Below are 18,907 nucleotides of genomic sequence, written 5' to 3'. Positions count from 1 at the left end.
ACAGAACCCCTTCTCAGTCAAATAAGTATTAATTGCCTAATAGCCCTATTTTAAAGATGGGAAATCTCAGACAAAATTGGTCACATTGTTATACCCTTACTTGTACTGAATAACCTCTTACCTACAAGAACATGTGTTGAATTATAGCCTTACCTGTGCTGTAATTTAATATTCAGCATGATTAAACTCAGCGTTACTTCACTGATTTCAGTGGAGTTATTCCTGATTTATACAAATATAAATAAAATTGGGGGGGAAGGGGAGGTCTTAAATGACTTGTCCAAGATCCCACAGCAGGTTAGTGGAAGGTAAGGCTGCCAACTCTGAATGAGGCTATTTCGGGAGGTTTTTTTCTCCTTTTAAAATATCCTGGATTGCTTTCAATAGTCACTGGAAGATCAATGGTGATTAATCCTGACCAATCCTGGAGGATTGGTAACCCTAATGGAAGGGCAGGGGACTGAGAATTTCTGCCTCTTGGCCATGTTCTCATATTACTGGGCCTGATCACAAGAACAAAAGGTGGCAATAAATGCTGACTCTCTTAAAAGGAGTGAAATTTAGGTGGCTTTAAGACACCTTTGCACCCTCTTGATCCTGGGATGCTCTGAAGCCCTAGAGCAACATAGATCTTGCCAGGTGTCTAGCTAAGCAACCTGTCCAACTGCCTATGGACTGCAGCACCACCCAGAATCCTTGAAATATTAAGTGCTGTGACCCACTCCCAACATGCCCCTCCAACATCCGGCTCTGTCCCTCCCTGAACGCACTATGTGCCAGCACTTGGGAGACAGTGCTCAGAAGACAACCTTATGTCTGTCTTCTATATTGTCTTCACTGATAGACTCTTCCACCAGTTCAATACAGAACTTTTATGGATCCTCAATGCCACTCCAGTTCTTTTACCGGTATTAAGGGCGTGAAGAGGACAAGGTGCTTCCCTAGGAATACAATTTTGACTGGAATAGACTTAATTTCATGACTGAGAAAGAAGATGATTTGTGGGTAAAGTAGGGCTACTCAACACATGGCCCATGGGCTGCATGTGGCCCACACTCCATTTGTTTGCGGCCCGTGGTGTTTACTTGGGGCTCAACACGCGGCCCGCGGGTGGAAGCCAAAACAAAGTAGTAGTCAATATAATGGTCTTTTGTTGATATGCATTTTAAATAGTTCAATTCCTGGATTGCTCATTAAAAGTGCTGGCATATGGGTGGAAATTGGGTAAATATTGCATTGTATTAATATCAGCAGAATGGACTTAAATGGAGCCTGTGCATTGTGTAGTCTCGCCTTAAACTTTGTATTCATGCCCGTAGGTGAGAAAGAAGCTATTTGCACATATATACACACACACACACACACACACACACACACACACACACTTAAATTGCAGCCCTCGGCATGGGCTGTATCATTGTGGCCCCCGGGGTTTCCAAACTTGAGTAGCCCTGGTGTAAGGCAACTAGCTTCAGACAAGGAACTATATATATGTGTGTAAGCTGTCTAAGAGTATTTAGCTACACAACTCCCACTGAAACCTCCCTCCCCTCCCCCTCATTTATATATATGTGTGTGTGTGTGTGTGTGTGTATGTATGTATGTATGGGTGGCCAGTAGGGTAATGCTCTAAAATCCAAATTAACACAGTCACACAGTTTAATGCCAAAAGAAACAACCGGATCATCTAGTCTGACCCCTTGTATCTCACAGACCACTAATACCAAACAGCACCCACACACTAACCCCAGAATCAAAATAAGTCCAATATATTACAGCCCATAGGAGGTTATATTAGGATGTGCCATTGACAGAGCACAGATGGGACAAGGTGCTCCAGTTCCCAGGGCCACAGAAGACGAGTTATATGGGCCCATGGTGTCCCGGTACCAGGAATATTCCTGGCCCGGAGCTGAATTCCATCAAAATTCACCACCTGGCCCTGAGTCCCCCAGCCCCTCTGCCACCTGCCAACCCTGGGCAATTTCAAATGCCTAGAGAGACTCCGCCGCCACCACCTGCAGTGCAGCAGAGTAAGAGCATCTTCCGGCCACTTACCCCAGCTGCTGGCATGTGCATGCATCCCTGTGGTCAAGGGGACTGAGGGAGCACTCTCCATGCTGTGCGGCAGGAGCCAAGGAGCATGCGGGAACAGCAGCAACTGAAGATCCCCGCCAAGGAGAGAGCCTGTACCTTCTCCCCACCCCCATTTTGCCCCCAAACTCCCTCCCCTCCTGCAGCTCCCAGAGCCTGCACCCCCTCACCCCATCCTATACCCATATTCCCTCCCAGAGCCTAAGTCCCATAACCCCACCTGCACCCAAGTCCCGTCGTCCCCCTCAGAGCCCAGGCTCTGGTATTCTGGGAACCACCAACATTTTTGCAAACCTGCCTCCCCTGCCTAAGGCCTTCCCAGTGGCAGGGAACAGGTTAAATATAAAATACCCAGATGATCTTGGCAAGTGACTCATACTCCATGCAGCAGAGAAAGGTTTAAAAAAAAGGTACAGCCACTCTGACCTGTATACAAGAAACAATTCTCTGGATTTAAACTCTGGCCACAAAGCATCAGCACACTTAAGATGCACAACCAATGTAGGCCGTATTGTTTCTGGTATTTCCAGTAGCTGAAACCATCAACATCCTTGATCAGGACCTTAATGGAAGGCTACACATCTTCATCTGGCTTCAAGTGGTCCTTTAATGCTTTGCAGCTGCCTTTTAAATGCCAGTAAATAAACCCCAAACCACTACTTCCTCAGCTCCCTTCCTGCCATCACCCCTACAGTACAGCATGATAACTAACTACTGAATTAAGTTTCAGCCATTAAAGTTACTGTTACCAATTATGCTTCAGCAAAACACATGATATTAAGAACATCTGAGTAGTCCTATTAGCATCAGTGGGTCTGCTCACCCATGTTTAAATTTAGATGTTCTGGGACCTGACTGTTTATTATTTGGGTGGGCTTTTTTAAGGAAGAGACTATTTTCAAAGTGCTACAGATGAAAGAAAAGTTAAGGGATAAAATTAAAGACCCGCCCCCCCTTCCTGTTTAATATCTTCTATGTCATGTATAGCACTTTTCATCAGGAAATCTGAAAGTGAAGGTCAGTATTATTGTCCCCATTTTACAGACAGACAGGGAAACAGACACACAAGACGTAACCTCACTTCCCCACAGTCACCTAGTAGGCCAGTGGAAGAGTGGGGAAGAAGAATCCAAGTCTCCTGGGTCCTTATCTAGTAAGCAACTGGGGAAGCTTAAGTTCATTTCACAGGTAACACAATCAAAATCCTTTTGATTATCTCTCTTCTGGAAAAAATTGACAACTGTGGGAACTAGGTGCAGCAGGGGGCCTTTGAGAAAAAGTGGCACAGAAACAGCTGGGGTGTTCCAATGAAAAATACAGAATTTATTTGAAGTGTGTGGGTGTGAATGTTTATATTTTTAAGATAGGACTGAATCCTGACCTTACACCATAGCAAATCAGAAGTAACACCTCATATCAACAGGAGAAAAAACTGATGTGAAAACAGTATCAGGTCTGTAGATTTCAGATTGTACATCTCACTGGTTTTTGCTTAGACAGGAGTGGTAAATGAAGATTTGAAGAGGCAAAGCAGCAGATGTAATTTGGTTTAAGTACTGAAAATTGGAGTTCTTAATTGACAGAGGAGAAATAATGCTGTCAGGAAGTCTTAATGAATAGCAGGAGATTGTTAATAAGAGGTTTAGCACAAGATTTCCGCATGTAAAACTAGTATTGTAAAAATATTTACCAGCATCTCCATGGGGTATAAGCAAAACTAAAAAAATAAATAAAAACTCCACAAACAAACAAACAATAAAAAAAGTGCCAGTTACAATGCTCTCTCTCCTCTGTAGAAATCGAGACAGGGGACTTTATTATGTCATTAACATTCAAGAATGGAGTCTTTTCATTTTTATACGAGCAGAGAAAGATCAGCTCAATAACTCATGTGAGGCTCAAGTAATCAGCTCAAATGAAAGTACAGCATATAATTATAATCACCCAACTGGCAATCTTTGTGCAAGGGCTGGAACAGCTGAGGTTGTTGCCGAGGCTCAGATCCAGGGCTTTTAGTCTCTTAAATCCATAAGCATTGAAACACACAATGGAGTGGTTTCCTAGCCATTCAGCAACTGCTCTGTAACTTGTATGCAATGAGTTGTGGAGTCACAGACCAGGGAAAGGTGTCTATAGAACAACAGTCATCTCCTTTGGTTGGCACACTCATGGAGAAACCAAGGACTCAGGCACCAGTTCAGCAAGGTGCTCAAATGCACGTGTGACTTTAAGCATAGGAATGGGCCACAATCTCCAGTCACCTTTGGCCACTTTTCCTCGCCCAGGTGGGGCAAAGCAGATGGATTCTAGACAACAAAGGGCTAGTAGAGAATTCCTTCAGCAGAGGGGAACCGCCAACCCCAAATATCAGCTCAACAGAAGCAGTTAAGCTAGTGCCTCAGTTCCCTCGTGTGAGGGTATGAAGGGATGAATATGGCAGTGGTTGGGGAGGAGCACAGATTCCAAGGCTAGAAAAAAATAGAGCTGATGCTCCACTGGTGTACATTAGACCAACGCCCTCAGCAATAGTTGGGATCATGTCTACCTGCACTGGCCCAAGTTCAGACACATGGGAGAATTTGAGGCTAGTGAGTTCAGTGGGATTACAACAAGTGTTTATAGTTATTCAGACACTTAAGTACTTTGCTGAACTTGGGCTTGAATGGCCAAAGGGAATTAGCTAGTGCTAGCCAAAAATGATGATGATTTTCCATGGAATAATTTTAATTTGTATGTTAATTTCCCACATGTGTCTTCAGGCTTTTGTTAACTTTATAAAAACCCAAACTGGGAAGCTAAGAATTCTTTGAACTGAAAGCCGAACTGGAAAATTAATACTTTTACCAAATATTTCATTTTATTTTTAATTAGAAAAAAATCCATTTTTCCTCAACAATGTTCATTTTAATCAAAAAAGCAGTTTTCCCCTCAGAAAAACTGATCTAAAGATAAAAATTCAACCAGCTTTAGAATTTGCTCTTTCCCCAGCCCTATAAGAGGCCCCTGCAGGTCATGGCTGAGACATACAGGGGAGAATGTGGGGACAAAGATACCTGTTACCTGATTAGAACAACTGCAGTGTCCAAGGTTGTCAGTGGAACACATCACAATAATTAAAATTCTCTCATGCACAAAAAAAGCAAAGATTTATGTTTTTCTGTACTTTCTCCAGACTACTGAATTCTTTTCATATTGTTGATCTTGAATTTCTCTCAAATTAATCTTCACTGATTGGAAGCATTTATCTTGTATTCTTTCAAGCAAATCCTTAGTTTCTCTGTACCATTTTTTGAATTTTTTTTCAGAGTTAACCATTGAGGTCAGTGTGATTTTTCACCTCTTTGTATGTTGTAAAGTTATATGATATTACCACTTCACAGCTTTTCCCACTGTGATTAACTGGCCTTTTTCAATCTGTCTCCATAAATGGCTAAAAGTGGCTTCCAATAAAATTATTAAAAAGTTGGCTACATTCAGGATCTGAGCCTCATTAAATATAATGTTCTTGCACCTCTCCCATAGCAGAAATAAATGGAGTATGGAAGCTCTTTGACTATCCCAGTCTGTGTGTGTGTGTGTGTGTGTGTGTGTGTGTGTGTGTGTGTGTGTGTGTCTCTCACTCTCTCTCTCACACACACACACACACACACACACACACACACACACACCATCAATCCCAACATTTCAAAAATCATGAGTTAAGAAATCACAGGAGTGGGTTACAAACACAAATAAATTCAGAATTCATTTCATTCGTCTTCAGGCTTCACATCCTTTCGAATACATGTGTGTCACATTTTCTCCACAGCAATGAGGGCTAGAACCATACTTTATTTGTAAATGAACGCTGAGATTCTCACTTAACTTGACTCCAGGAACTGGGGCTTGAAGTAAAACAACAAATCCTACAACATTCACAACGTCACAAGAGTCAGTGATACTGTACGCCCACACAGGCTTTACACACCACAAAGTCTGGCCACCTTTAAAACTGTTAAAGTTTGTTCTTGATTTTTAAATTTATATTTGATTTGGAGAACCCCTCCTCATGAATATGGGCTAAGTAAGCACTTCCCTAAGCCGCAGTCCAAAGTGTTGATTCCAAGTCCATTGAAATCAATAGAAAATGTTTCATTCACTTAATGGGTTTTTGGATCCTTCCATCCATTCATCAAAGAAAGGCTTCTGGTATCTCAACTCTTATACGCTTATGGCCCTTATTTTGAAAGAACATTTGTTCAATAAATATGTATCTCTTTTTTTTAAACTTCTGCTTACTGGGTTCCAGTAGAAAATTAATTAGTCAGATCAATCAATCTTGGCCTATTAAATAGCAAGGAAGGAGCAAGAATGAAATGCACTGATGTAGACACTTGTACAAATTACATTTTCTGTGCTACATTTTCATGAAGCTCCCCAGAATACTGCTGATCTCGCATTTGTGTACACATGCAAGTACAAGCTTTATGTAAATGAGGTTTTGTGCATACAGTTCAGATGTATATGTCAATGTTGCATGGTACTAAAGAAGCCTAATAAGGTCCCATGAAAATCTAAACATCTGTATATCAAGCCCACATACAAAAGTCAGTCTTTGAAGTCAGTGGGAGTCTTATTCATTTCAACTGAATCAATTTTGAATCCGGGAAATCATTAATGAAAAATATGGACATAAAATTTTGATTAATCATCTTTAAAAAGCAGCTAACATTTTAAGCTGTGTTTACAAAAAAAGGACACAATCTCCCTTGTTCTTTTTGCTTAAAGTAACTGAATTTAAACAGAGGCAAACTCAAAGAAAGCTGTTATGTCTGAGTCACTCTCTGGTCCAAATAATCAAATGGCCTTTGTGAGATCTAAAATTAAAATAATGATAGTTCCCCCTTCTCCTCCCAGCAATCAGTAGGAGGGCTTTAGGGGGAAAAAAGCAGGTTTGCAATTTTGTTTGACTTCCAGAGTATACACGCACCATTCCTGGACTAAGTAGTTGTCACACAACAAAACTAACAAGCTGATCTGAAAGGGAGGCTCAAATGTTCATAGCTCATGTGAGCTCAGTATGCCAGAGAGGCAATTGCACATGTGGGAGTGTTAATGGCAGATCTGATGCAGAAGTGGCTGATATTAGAATAATAGAAGAAACTGTAATTCAGTTCTTTTGGAGCCTGCCCGTTGAGTGTGATTTCTTTTACTCCCCCCATTTTTAAGAGAGACTGAACTACTTGGCAAACTGTTTATAAGTTTATGCCCTAATAAATGTTAGTTTCTACAGATTTAGGTCTGTAGAAACTAACAGATTTATTAGGGCATAAACTAATAAGGTTAAGTCTACCCAGCACCCTAATCTCGGAATAAGATACGCAATTTACGCTACACAACTGTGTATCTTATTTCGATTGAATTTCGAAATAGCATATTTCAAAACTTGGCACATCTACAGAGCGACAAATTTTAAAATAAGGTGCTATTTCAAGACATCCCTTAACCTTTGTGGAACGAGAGTTACATGGATGCCGAAATAGTGCATCTGCTATTTCAAAACCTCTCTCAAAATAGGGGGCGCGTTCAAAAGACACAGGGTAGCTATTTCAGGATACTTCTGGTAGACTGGGTAGACTACTTGGCAAATGAAGATGCCACAGAACTCCTCGTTGTCACACTAAAACTGTGTTCAGGCTGCAGCCATGCAGGTAGCAAATAATATTTGTAAATACTATTAATGATATGGCACATCGGATCCCACATTGGGATCTGCTGCCCTGGGGATCAGCAGAGTGCCTAGCTGAACTGGTGCATTTCCACAAACACAAAGAAGACATTAAAAACGTTTGTCTGTAAATTAAGAAAATAGTCCCTGATTGGCCTTAAGGAAGCATAACATCCACGAGAGCTGGAATGAACTAGGAAATAAACAAGCCCTTCTTTCAAAATAAGGAAAAACATTGCTTTAAGATGGGATTCCTTAAGAATTGTACAGACTGCAATAGTTCCTGGGAATGACCCTGATGAGCTTGGGGGTACTGACTGAGGAGTATTTTAAAACTTGTTGTCTTTAAAATAAGTGCAGTTATTCCATGTAAGCCTTCAGGGTCAGAAAAGACTGCCTTCCCCCAGAGGAACCCACTCTAATGAAAATCATATCATAGTCCTACTGTCAAGCTTCCAGTCAGTTGCAATTTGACTGCGTACCTTGAAAGGGCTGCTCTATTCAAATCTGGGCTCCCATGTGTCAGCAACATGCAATGCATTCTAGAGCACCTTTGCTCTGGAAAATCCTCCAGGCATGCTAGACTTGGATAGGGAAGCCACCGTAGGCCCAGCAGAGACTATAAACCTACTGAGATCACAACCATCATCCCATAACGTGAAGAACGAGGTGGTGGGGAATGGGAGTTGAAACAGACTCAGACATAGCACTCATTAAGTCTGATTCGGGATAACGTACATTACAGTTTTCATTTAGAGAAAAGGATTCTAGCTCTTTCCCTTGTGCAGAGCGATTTCTTTTTCTTGTGCAGAAAATTTAAACAATGTAAACAGGAGTGAAAATTTGTCATTAGGATTATTCCTAAAAATTATGGGTTATTCATGGTCTTCCCCATTGCTACCCAGAGCTGACTTTCGGGATGTATGAAACTGACAAGCATTGTTTTTTTAATTTGGGGAGTCTGGGCAGGTCTGTCCTTATGATTTTTGGTGCCCTTTGCAGCCTGAGCACCTCCATCCCCTGCGTCCACAGAGCCTCACATCACAGCTACTCAACAGATTAAGTAACAAATGTTATCACAAAGTTTGCAATATCATTTGCAGCACTGGCTTTTGCAGTTCTCTAGATGAAGCAGTAATTTGGTGCTGTGCTTAGCATTTGGAAAGAAACCAGGAAGACTTCTATAACCAGTACAGATTTGTTAATCCCTTAATGCACTGGCACTGTTTGTTATGTAGAACCTCAGGTTTCATGCCTCCTTCAGCACCTTGGAGACAGAACTTCCTATTTGGGAAAGCATCTTTCCAAAAACCCTCTGCTACTTCACTGTCAAGACACAAGGTAGGAGACTGAGCTGAGTTAAAATGTGACTGAGGTGGTGAAAAGTGAAGTGAATTTGGTAGTTCCAACAAGTTTCAATCAGAAGGTACATATAAACATTACAAAAATAGCACTCATTTGTCATGATACTGTCTGACTGAGTGCTTACCCAGAGCTTCTCATCACCAGATCTGAGCTTTGCTTTCCCAAAGCAAACAGAGCAAAAGAGAGTCAAACAAATGGACTAGATTTCTTCAGAGAGTGCTGGAAAGTGAATGCCTATGTATAGAGAGAGAGAGAGAGAGAGAGAGAGAGAGAGAGAGAGAGAGAGAGAGAGAGAGAGAGAGAGAGAGAAGAGCTTCTCATTTTCCGCCAGCTACCTTTTGTTCTTTAGGTTGGGCTGACAGGAAGATGAAGTTAAATCACCAAGTTCCAGAAAAGAGATTTGGAGCAACTGCATACAGGCCATGTCTACTTGCACAGCTCTGTAGCAGCGCAGCTGCACCAATACTGCCTAGTCACTGGAGCATGTCTGGTGAAGACACTCATATGCCGATGGGAGAGAGCTTGCCTATCAGCCTAAAAATCTCATCTCTGGGAGCAGCATAAGCAATGTATGTGTGAGAAGCTATCTGCACACAAACACTTATGGTGATGTGACTTATGTCCCTCCAGTGGTGGAATATTCACACCTCTGAGTGACATATGCTTAGTCAACAGAGGCTGTACAGTAGACATAGGCTGAATTCTGAGTTCCCAATAATTTTACCCTGGAAGGTGGCAGTTTCATTGTTCATGATGCTAAAGCAACAAGGACCATATAAGTGCACAGCACAGGCAAATAGGTGGTATGTGAGCAAAAGATCCGTAAACATGTTTTATAGTGAGCAAATAAAGCACTAGGGACATATGTTCTCAGTGGTGTTGCTAATCAAATGGGCTAATCATTTTGGATATTGGAGCTTATTACATTCAGTGTTTCCATTACCAGGCATAGCTAGTTGAAATAATCCATCCTGGAAGTCTTGGAGGATAATTGAGGATAGACCATCATGTAGGGTTCATAACTTTCCCAACTGGATGGACTGGATGCCATTGTTACAAGTGGCATCGAGTCAGGAAAGTTGGCAACCCCATAGACAGATATTTAGGAGCAGGTTAAATAGATATATATCAAGGATGGTCTAGAGACGGTGTTTGGTCCTGCTATGAGGGCATGGAACTGGACTCGATGACCTCTCGAGGGCCCTTTCAGTTCTAGTGTTCTATGATTCTATGACAGCTTTCTTATCGGCCACAGAAGGCAGGCACCAATTTTTGGCAGCTATTGCTCTTGGAGCATCCAGAAGCAGGAGAATCCTATGAAGCAATCTGACTTGGACAGCGGGGGGCAGACTCAATCAGCTGCAGGAGGTATGATGCTGGTGACCAGTTCTTCAAAATATTTTCTTCTTCTTTCGAATTTATACAAGTTCAGGTTCAACCATTGCCTTTCACTCACTTGCTGATCTCTCCAGATGAGTGAAGGATAAGGGATTTGGTAGCAGATGAGACAATGCCTCCTTCACTGTTGTCTGAGTGAATGGCCTCAAAGTTAGGATTAATGGGATTTTCTTTGTTAATTCCTGCTACAAAAGTACTAAGGATTTTTTTGGGGGGAGGTTGTTTTTTTAAAGACACTTTCCATCTAAATGTCATCAGCTAAAAAAGAGAAAGCTGTGAAGATGCTTTGCTTTCCTGTAAGGTGTACGAAATTCATTCCTTCAAACTTGAACATTTCTTCAGCTGTTGCCTCACGTGAGGTCCATTTGCAAAAAAAAAAAAAAGGCTTCAACTGGCAAGTGTGTGTTAATAAGAAAAATGTCCCTAGACCCTCTTTGTAGTCTAGGTACTTTTCACCTACTAATTACTGATCACTTTCCTGACCTCATAAAAGCCAAGCAACCAGATAAAGCACTCAGTGTCCTATGGCCTGCAGAAGCCAGGAATAAGTCAGGCCAAGGGCATATCGAACAGGGAGCCACTTACCCAATCCATGACCAGTCTCCTAGCAACAGGCCACAGCATTCAACAGAGCCCATCTGTTTACCAATATTTCCAATGAAATCGTCTCAGGGTTTAAACTGCCACCAGCTAATTTGCGGGTGGGAGGGAGTTAAAATTAAATTAGCAATTGATTTATGTTTGAAGGCCACTTGGATACTGTTGAGTTGAGTGCCTTTTGGGTTTTTAACCCATTTGGCACCTGAAGCTAGAGGACTTTTTGATGTAATCCAAAGGGCATTTTGCTTTAATGCGGGTGATGCCAGCTCAAGAGCTCAACAAACTGAAAGGATTACAAAGGTCACAGTTGGGTCAAACTGTCACCTGAAATTTAGATTAAAAAAAAACCCACCCAAGATTTTAGAAAAACCTCAGCATCAACAGAAATACTTACATCTCTTGGATTTTTATTTTGTTTTGTTAAGGCTAATGAGGAAATGGTTTCCTTCTTTGAAACAAATGAACATTTCAGCACCCCACTAAAACTAAAACGTGAACGAAAAAGCAGTATTGGACTCGTTTATTTTAATCGTTCAGGCTCAGTGAGATGGAAAGAGCGTGCAGAACAGCATAAAGTGTAAGAAGCAAAACTAGATTTTAAAAATATTTTCATTTCAATAAATCTCATATGATATCAATAACACAAGAGGTTTTTTTTAAAAATAGCTGACAACTCTCACTGGACAGAATTTTAACCTCACATCAGAGAGAATTATCAGATACAACTCACTGCCATAGCGCTCCCTATTGTCAGAACTTCTCATTGCGGAGGATTTAGCCCTAAAACCCTATGTAGGCAGTCTGCCTTTGGGCACTATTTAGCACTCCAGCGGAGAAGCATCTAGATCAGATCCCTTACACGGTAAGAGAAGTTCAAACTAACATCCAAAGTGTCTCAACATATCAGCCCTTCCTCTGGTCTCTCTCTTCATTTCTTCTCCCCAGTACTAACATTCAGCCCTAATTCTGCACCCCGAGTCTCTCTGAGGTGACTGTTCTCCTTCAGCCTCTGGCACAGGGCCCTTCATTCACAGGAGTTCCTCTGCCTCCAGAACTTTACCCCTGTTAAGAAGCCTTCTTGTCAATGAAGTTATCACCTGACCTCTGCTAATCCCACCCTCTCTGCCTGGGAAGCAATTAATTACAGCACAGGTGTAATATTGCTGACTAACTGACTCTTACTCTTTTCTAGCCTATGACGGGCTTTCACCTCATCCCCAAGAGATGGTCACAGAGGGTATGTCTACACTACCCTCCTAGTTCGAACTAGGAGGGTAATGTAGGCATACCGCACTTGCAAATGAAGCCCGGGATTTGAATTTCCCGGGCTTCATTTGCATAAACCGGGCGCCGCCATTTTTAAATCCCGTCTCGTTCGAACCCCGTGCCGCGCGGCTACACGCGGCACGGACTAGGTAGTTCGGACTAGGCTTCCTAGTCCGAACTACCGTTACTCCTCTGAGGAGTAACGGTAGTTCGGACTAGGAAGCCTAGTCCGAACTACCTAGTCCGTGCCGCGTGTAGCCGCGCGGCACGGGGTTCGAACGAGACGGGATTTAAAAATGGCGGCGCCCGGTTTATGCAAATGAAGCCCGGGAAATTCAAATCCCGGGCTTCATTTGCAAGTGCGGTATGCCTACATTACCCTCCTAGTTCGAACTAGGAGGGTAGTGTAGACATACCCAGAGTGACTAGAAAGCTCATTCTTTGAAGTAAGAAGCGAAGTTTTGAACATAAGAAACCTAAACATTCCAAGAGCACACCAAGATTTTGGAAAGTGGCCAAGGGGCGTACTTTTCTGTGGAGGAGATGCGGGGTCTAGGATGGAGGTTGGGTGCAGAACGGCACACGGGGTAAGAGACTGGGGTGCAGGAGACATTGTGAGATCTGAGAGGGAGTTTAGGTGAAGGAGGGGGTTGTGACCTGGGTCAGGGGTTTGGAGTGTAGGGCCAGGGAGGGAATAGGGATGTAAGACAGGAGGTGCAAAGTCTGGGAGGGAATTGTGACCTGGGAGAAGGGGAAAAGGGGGTGCAGACTGCACAGGGTTAGGATGGTGACCTGGGGAAGAGGAATGGGGTGCAGAATCTAGGAGGGTGTTTGGGTGCAGGATTCTGGCCTAGGAGAGTGGTGTAGAAGAGGGTACAGAGTATGGGAGAGAGTTGTGTCCTGGGGCAGGGGGATGCAGAGGGTTTGGATGGTGACCTGGGGGAGGGAATTGGTGTGCAGGAGGGGCTGAGGTGCCAGAGATAGACTATGGTAGGGAGGCACTTATCTAAGTGTCTCCTGGCCAGCAACCCTGCAGCATCCCCAAGGCAGGCTGATTTCCCTGCCTGCTGTGGCCTCAGATCGCTTTAAATTGCAGGCTGTTCCCTCCACATGGCTCTCTGTGGTGCCGTTCTCCCTCCCCCCCCCCATGCGCTGCTGCCTCTAAAGAGGCAGCAGCACGGGGGAGGGGGCAGGTGAAGGCAGCCTGCCGTGGGCAGAGGCGGCTCCAGCAGCAGCCCCTCTCCACAGGGGGTCCCAGTTCCAGGGCTGTTGCTGGAGCAGCCTCTGCCCACAGCCAGCCCAGGCCACCGCAGACGGGTTGCTCCAGCAGGGCAGGGTAGTTTACTACATTTAAACTGCAGAGCCATAGCGAGCGTAACTTCAGGCCCAGCACAAGTCGGGACTGAGCGCTTCTTCCTTTAACTAATTATTTAGTCGATAAAAATTCTATCGACTACACAATTAGTGAATTATCAGCCTCTTAACATCCTTACCCCACTCATTAGGCCCTTTTAGCATGACCATGAACCATTGATCTCTACTTTCTGGGAAGGGTTATCCAATCAATTATGTACCCACTGATGAAGTTTGTTAATGAGAAGGTTGTGCAAGACTCTATCAAATAACTTACTAAAGTCTAGATATACCACATCTACTGCTTCCCTCTTATTTACAAGGGTTTTTACTTTTCTGTGACAGGGTATCAAAATAAATTAAACAACATAGCTAGAGACAACATACCTTAAATCGAGCTTGGCAACATCTTCAGAGTGGGATGTCAACAGGAGCAAATGCTCCCATCAACTTCCCTTACACCTCATGACTGTGAGGAGTACCAGTACTGACCAGAGGTGCTCTCAGTGTTAAATTTAGCAGGTCTTTATTAGACCCACTAAATTGAACACTAAATTGATCTCCAGCGTGTAAGTATAAACATGGACTAAGTACTTGTTCTTTCCCTATTTTAACTCGCTCTTTCCCTATTTTAGCTTCTGAACTTATTTCATTTTCACTGGCTTTTACTATGTTAGGTGTCCAATCATAATCAACTTTCTTGGTGAAAACTGAAACAAAGATGTCATTAGGAACCTCTGACATTTCCACATTTTCTGTTATTGTTTTTCCTTCTTTGTTGAATAATGGGCCTACCCTGTGCTTAGCCTTCCTCTTACTTTTCATGTATTTGTAGAATGTTTTCTTGTTACCCTTTATATCTCTAGCTACTTTGAGCTCATTCTGTGTCTTGGCCTTTCTAATTTTGCTCCTACATTCTTGTGTTGTTTATATTCATCCTTTGTAATTTGACCTACTTTCCACTTTTTGTACAAATCTTTCGATTTTCAGATCATTCAAGATCTCCTGGTTAAGGGTGGTCTCTTGTTGTACTTCCTATAGTTCCTACACAGTGGAACGGTTTTGCCCTTGTGCCCTTAATAATGTCTTTTTGGAAAACTGCCAACTCTCCTTTCCTTCTGGAAATTCTCCCTGTCTTTCTTTTGTTGCTGCACCTCCTTCACTAGTTTTCACCCACCAGAAGCCCTCTCGGAGGAGCTTTCTCTTCCAATGTTCTCAGAACCATTCCTTTCCCCAGGATCCTCTGTTTTCCAATTCCCCTACAGCAGGAGTAGCCTTACTTTTATCATGCTCAGGTGCTTTGTTGACTAATTGACAGCTTCCCAGTTACACTGTGACTTAATTAGCCCCCAGGTGAACCTGAGTTACCTCATTCCCCCTTATGAAGCCTATGAAAGATAGGCTGGGCCTTTCAGAGGGCCAGCTACTCTGTGACAGCTCCTTTGTGTTCCTCCACACCATCCTGCTACTGTTGCTGCAAAAGCCTTCTCTTTTGCTGCTTCTACTATGGTGAACAGTCTTCCTACCACTCTCCACCTCAATGGCACCTTGTCCAGACTCGTTTCCTTTACTCTGTTTCTGATGTGGGTTTATTATTCAATTTTATACATGATTTTGAAGTCCAGTTAGCATGAAAGTCTTTTATAGAATAAGACCATCATCCCCCCCTCCCCCCCCGATGCTTTATGAAAACTGGCTTAAATCAATATGCATAACTTGAAGATGCTTAATGCAAAATGCATTATATAACATGAATTTTAAAGTTACAAATCTGCTAAATCTGTATATCTTATTTTGCACATGTATTATTCTTATGTGTGAAGTTAGAAATGTGAAGAGCGAATCTAGTTTTAATTCTGAATGTGCTAATGAGGGCCATCAGGGATACTTCAGAAACATAATGACTCGGTACTCAAACCAAAGACCTGAGAATAGTCTTTTTTGTCCTGTAAACCCAAATTGTGGTTGGTCCTAGGAAAACATGTGACCATATCACCTGGGACTGGACTCCATCTTGAATCTATTATCTTTCCATGGGGATGGAGAATCTAAACAAAGGGTTCCCACCCTGGGGAAATGTCTATTTAAGGCAGGAGTCAGCAACCTATAGCTCTTGAGCCAAATATGGCACAGTATGTAACCAAATATGGATTGTCTGTCATTCCCAAAATACACGCAACTTTTTAAATTAAAAATTAAAAATTAATTCAACATTTTAAAATCACATAATTATTGATCTCAAGATGGTCTTTTTTAGTCTATTTCGCCTTTAACAAGAGGTCAAAGTAAGGCAGCACGCGCACCAGGAAGAACCAGCTGCACGGTGGCAAGAGCCGACTGGGGCACTCTGCTCGTTTAAAGCTCCAGCTGAAGGCGCACTGTAGGGGACGTGTGCACGCTCCCAGCCGGGACAGTGAGAGGGGCTGACGGCAGCAGATGCCTCCATCAGGCCATGGTGGCCCGGTTCCAGGACCATCGGACTGCCGTGGTTTGTCCCAGCCTCGATGGCCCCACAACTGCTGCAGCGTCTGGCCACGGTAGCCCCGCTCAGGCTCTGACTGCGGAAGCCTGGCCAACAAGGCCTCATTTGGGACCCAGTCTCCATCTGGCCACAGCTTCCTGGCTCTGGCCCCAATCCCAGGGCAGGTCCCACAGCCTGGCTCCTCTCTGGACGCAGGAAGGGCTGGCGGCAGCCCCCCTCCTGCTGCAACATGGGTAGGAGGGGAGGCCATGATCTGGCTGTGGCAAACCTGGCCCAGCCCATCATCCACCTATTGCTGCCCAAGTACAGCAGCCCAGCCCTGGCATGGTAAGGTAATCTGGTTCCAGGGTCCCCCACATACTCTACTTCCCATCCCCAGTGCCCTGCCCTGCCTCCTCTACCTCCAACCTGCTGTGCTGAGCCTTCATGCACTCCAGCCCTGACTCCTGCACCCCTACATCCACAAACTGCACCCCCAGCGGCAGCAGAAGTCCCAATAAAGTCTGTGAATACAATGTTTCATTCATGCTGTTATTGATCATTATGTCAATTATCAATAACATTAAGTTGTATATTTTCAGTCATGCAGATGGATACAGTTCTTTGTTGACCACTTGTTCTGAATTTTGATGGGGTTTGGCTCTTTGGTTTGAAAAGGTTGCCAACTCCTGATTTAAGGCATGGAAGCCTATCAGTTCTTTGTCTTCAGCTGATCTTTGACACTATCTTGCCCACCCAAAGAGGTTACACATGAAGAAACCAGGCAACACAGAACTCTGAAATAGCTGAAGACCTAAACCAGAATAAAGATTAACTCTGACTTGAAGCTTTTCATTTGAGATAAGAACAGATGATTAGGGTAAGAATGTGCATGTAACAAGTTTCTTAAGGGGTTAGAACTAGCTGGCATCTTTTGTTTATTTTAACTTAGTAACTTTGATCTTTCTGTTTTCATTTACAATCACTTAAATCCTACATTTTATACTCAATGAAAACACTTGTTTATTATCAAGGCCAGTGTAAATAATTGTTACCTGGGGGGAGCAACTATTGTGCATAGCTCTTTCATTGACAAAGGGGGTGGACCTTATTTATCAGCTTTCTCTATGTAAAACTTTTACACAGAAAAAGATTGATTTATTCTGGGGCTTGGGTTCTTGGGGGTCAGTGTTCCTGGGTGCTGAATCTTTATAGCTGAGCCCACCCAGAGGTTATCTGGTTTAGTGTCTGAGTTGCTCTGCTGGGAGAACTGTAATCCCAACTCTGAGCCATGGCGGGGGGGAGATCAGAGCTTCTGGCCCAGTAGAACAAGATGGTGGGGAGCCCCAGACGGCAGGCAGGCAGACATCCGTGATTTGATCCGCACACCTGGTGACAACCCCAATGGGATTTCTGTGATCCAACCTGTCACAAAGACTCAGTCCTGCAACTGGATCAACGCAGGAGTACCCTTGCATATCAAGTGGCCCTAAGTGGGGGAACAACGGTCAGTTTGCTAAGATCGAGTTGCAGAATCAGGAACTAAAAGCCACATTATATAGTAACACCACACCAAAACCACTTACCTGAGAAAGGAGTTTGTTGTCATCTTCCAGCAGTTTGACTTTTGTTTCAAGTTGTCTGATATAGTTGGAAGATGAATCTTTAAAGAGAAGAAGTAGTAAAATTAACGTCCCTGTAAGATTAACGTCTTTAAAATCAGTAATACGGTTTCACAGTTAGACTCATTTTTTTCTCACTGGAAGAGAAGCTTGGAAAAGAGCTAAAGGACCCATATTCAGGGATCAGAGCTAGAGAGTCTAATGCAGGGGTGGGGAACCCTTTTTGGGTCGGGGGCCACTGACCCACAAAAAAGTCAGTCGGGGGCCGCACACAAGTGAGAAGAAAAAAAATCCAAACTCTCACTGATGTGGGCCCCAACTGAGGAGAAAGACACTCCTCATATTTCCTTTCCACACCAGAGCCTAGTGGGGCCCAGCCTAGTAGATTTTGTGTGCTCTAGCCCTGCGGTAGGGCAGTGGAGAGGCTGGAGTGCCAGCACGGGCTCCCCAATGCTGGAGGGAGGGCCATGAGCCTCGGGGCTGGGATCCAGGCAAGCCGGGGGGTGTATCCAGCCCCTGGACCTGAGTTTTTCCACCTCTGGTCTAATGCAATGGTGGGCCACCTGCAGTCTGGGGGCCTCATGTCGCCCATCAGGGTTCTGTGCGTGGCCCACAAGACACTGCGATTACCATTATGTGGAGGGCTGCCAGATTCCAATGGTTTCCATCGGCATAGGTTTTTTCCTACCTGTATTACTAATCCAACACACAGATAAAGCATGGGCACCTGGAATTAGGTACGTGCTGACTGCACACAGCATTAACTGTGAGAGCCGTGTGCTCTCCATTTGCATCCCATCAAAGTGCTGCTACGGTTCAATCGGCACTTCCCGCATATTCTAAGTACGCAAGCAGTTAACAAAACTACTCTCTTTCAGAAGACCATCTTGGTTATGACATCCTTGTGGCCCACTGAGATGTAGGAGGGCCTCTCATGTGGCCCACTCACTAACCTAGGTTGCCCATCACTGGTCTAATGCATTAACAAAAAGGAGAAGATTACAGCAAGATCTAAAACCTGAAGTGCACACAATGTGAATG

General features: G+C 43.6%; 1 protein-coding gene across 2 annotated transcripts in view; it reads right to left on the bottom strand.

The window, feature by feature from the left end:
• The window catches only part of CCDC85C (coiled-coil domain containing 85C), a 152,681-nt gene that overhangs the window by 35,866 nt on the left and 97,908 nt on the right, over window positions 1–18,907 (bottom strand). For both annotated transcript variants that reach the window (XM_006123768.5, XM_006123769.5), the window contains exon 2: window positions 17,831–17,907. In XM_006123768.5, the coding sequence (XP_006123830.1) occupies window positions 17,831–17,907 (77 nt within the window). The remainder of the gene's footprint in view (window positions 1–17,830; window positions 17,908–18,907) is intronic.

Source organism: Pelodiscus sinensis, chromosome 5, assembly GCF_052426305.1.
Source record: "Pelodiscus sinensis isolate ZL-2025 chromosome 5, ASM5242630v1, whole genome shotgun sequence".
NCBI classification, from domain to species: Eukaryota; Metazoa; Chordata; order Testudines; family Trionychidae; genus Pelodiscus; species Pelodiscus sinensis.
The sequence above is the reverse complement of the archived record's forward strand: the minus strand, read 5'-3'. Positions and strand labels throughout refer to the sequence as shown.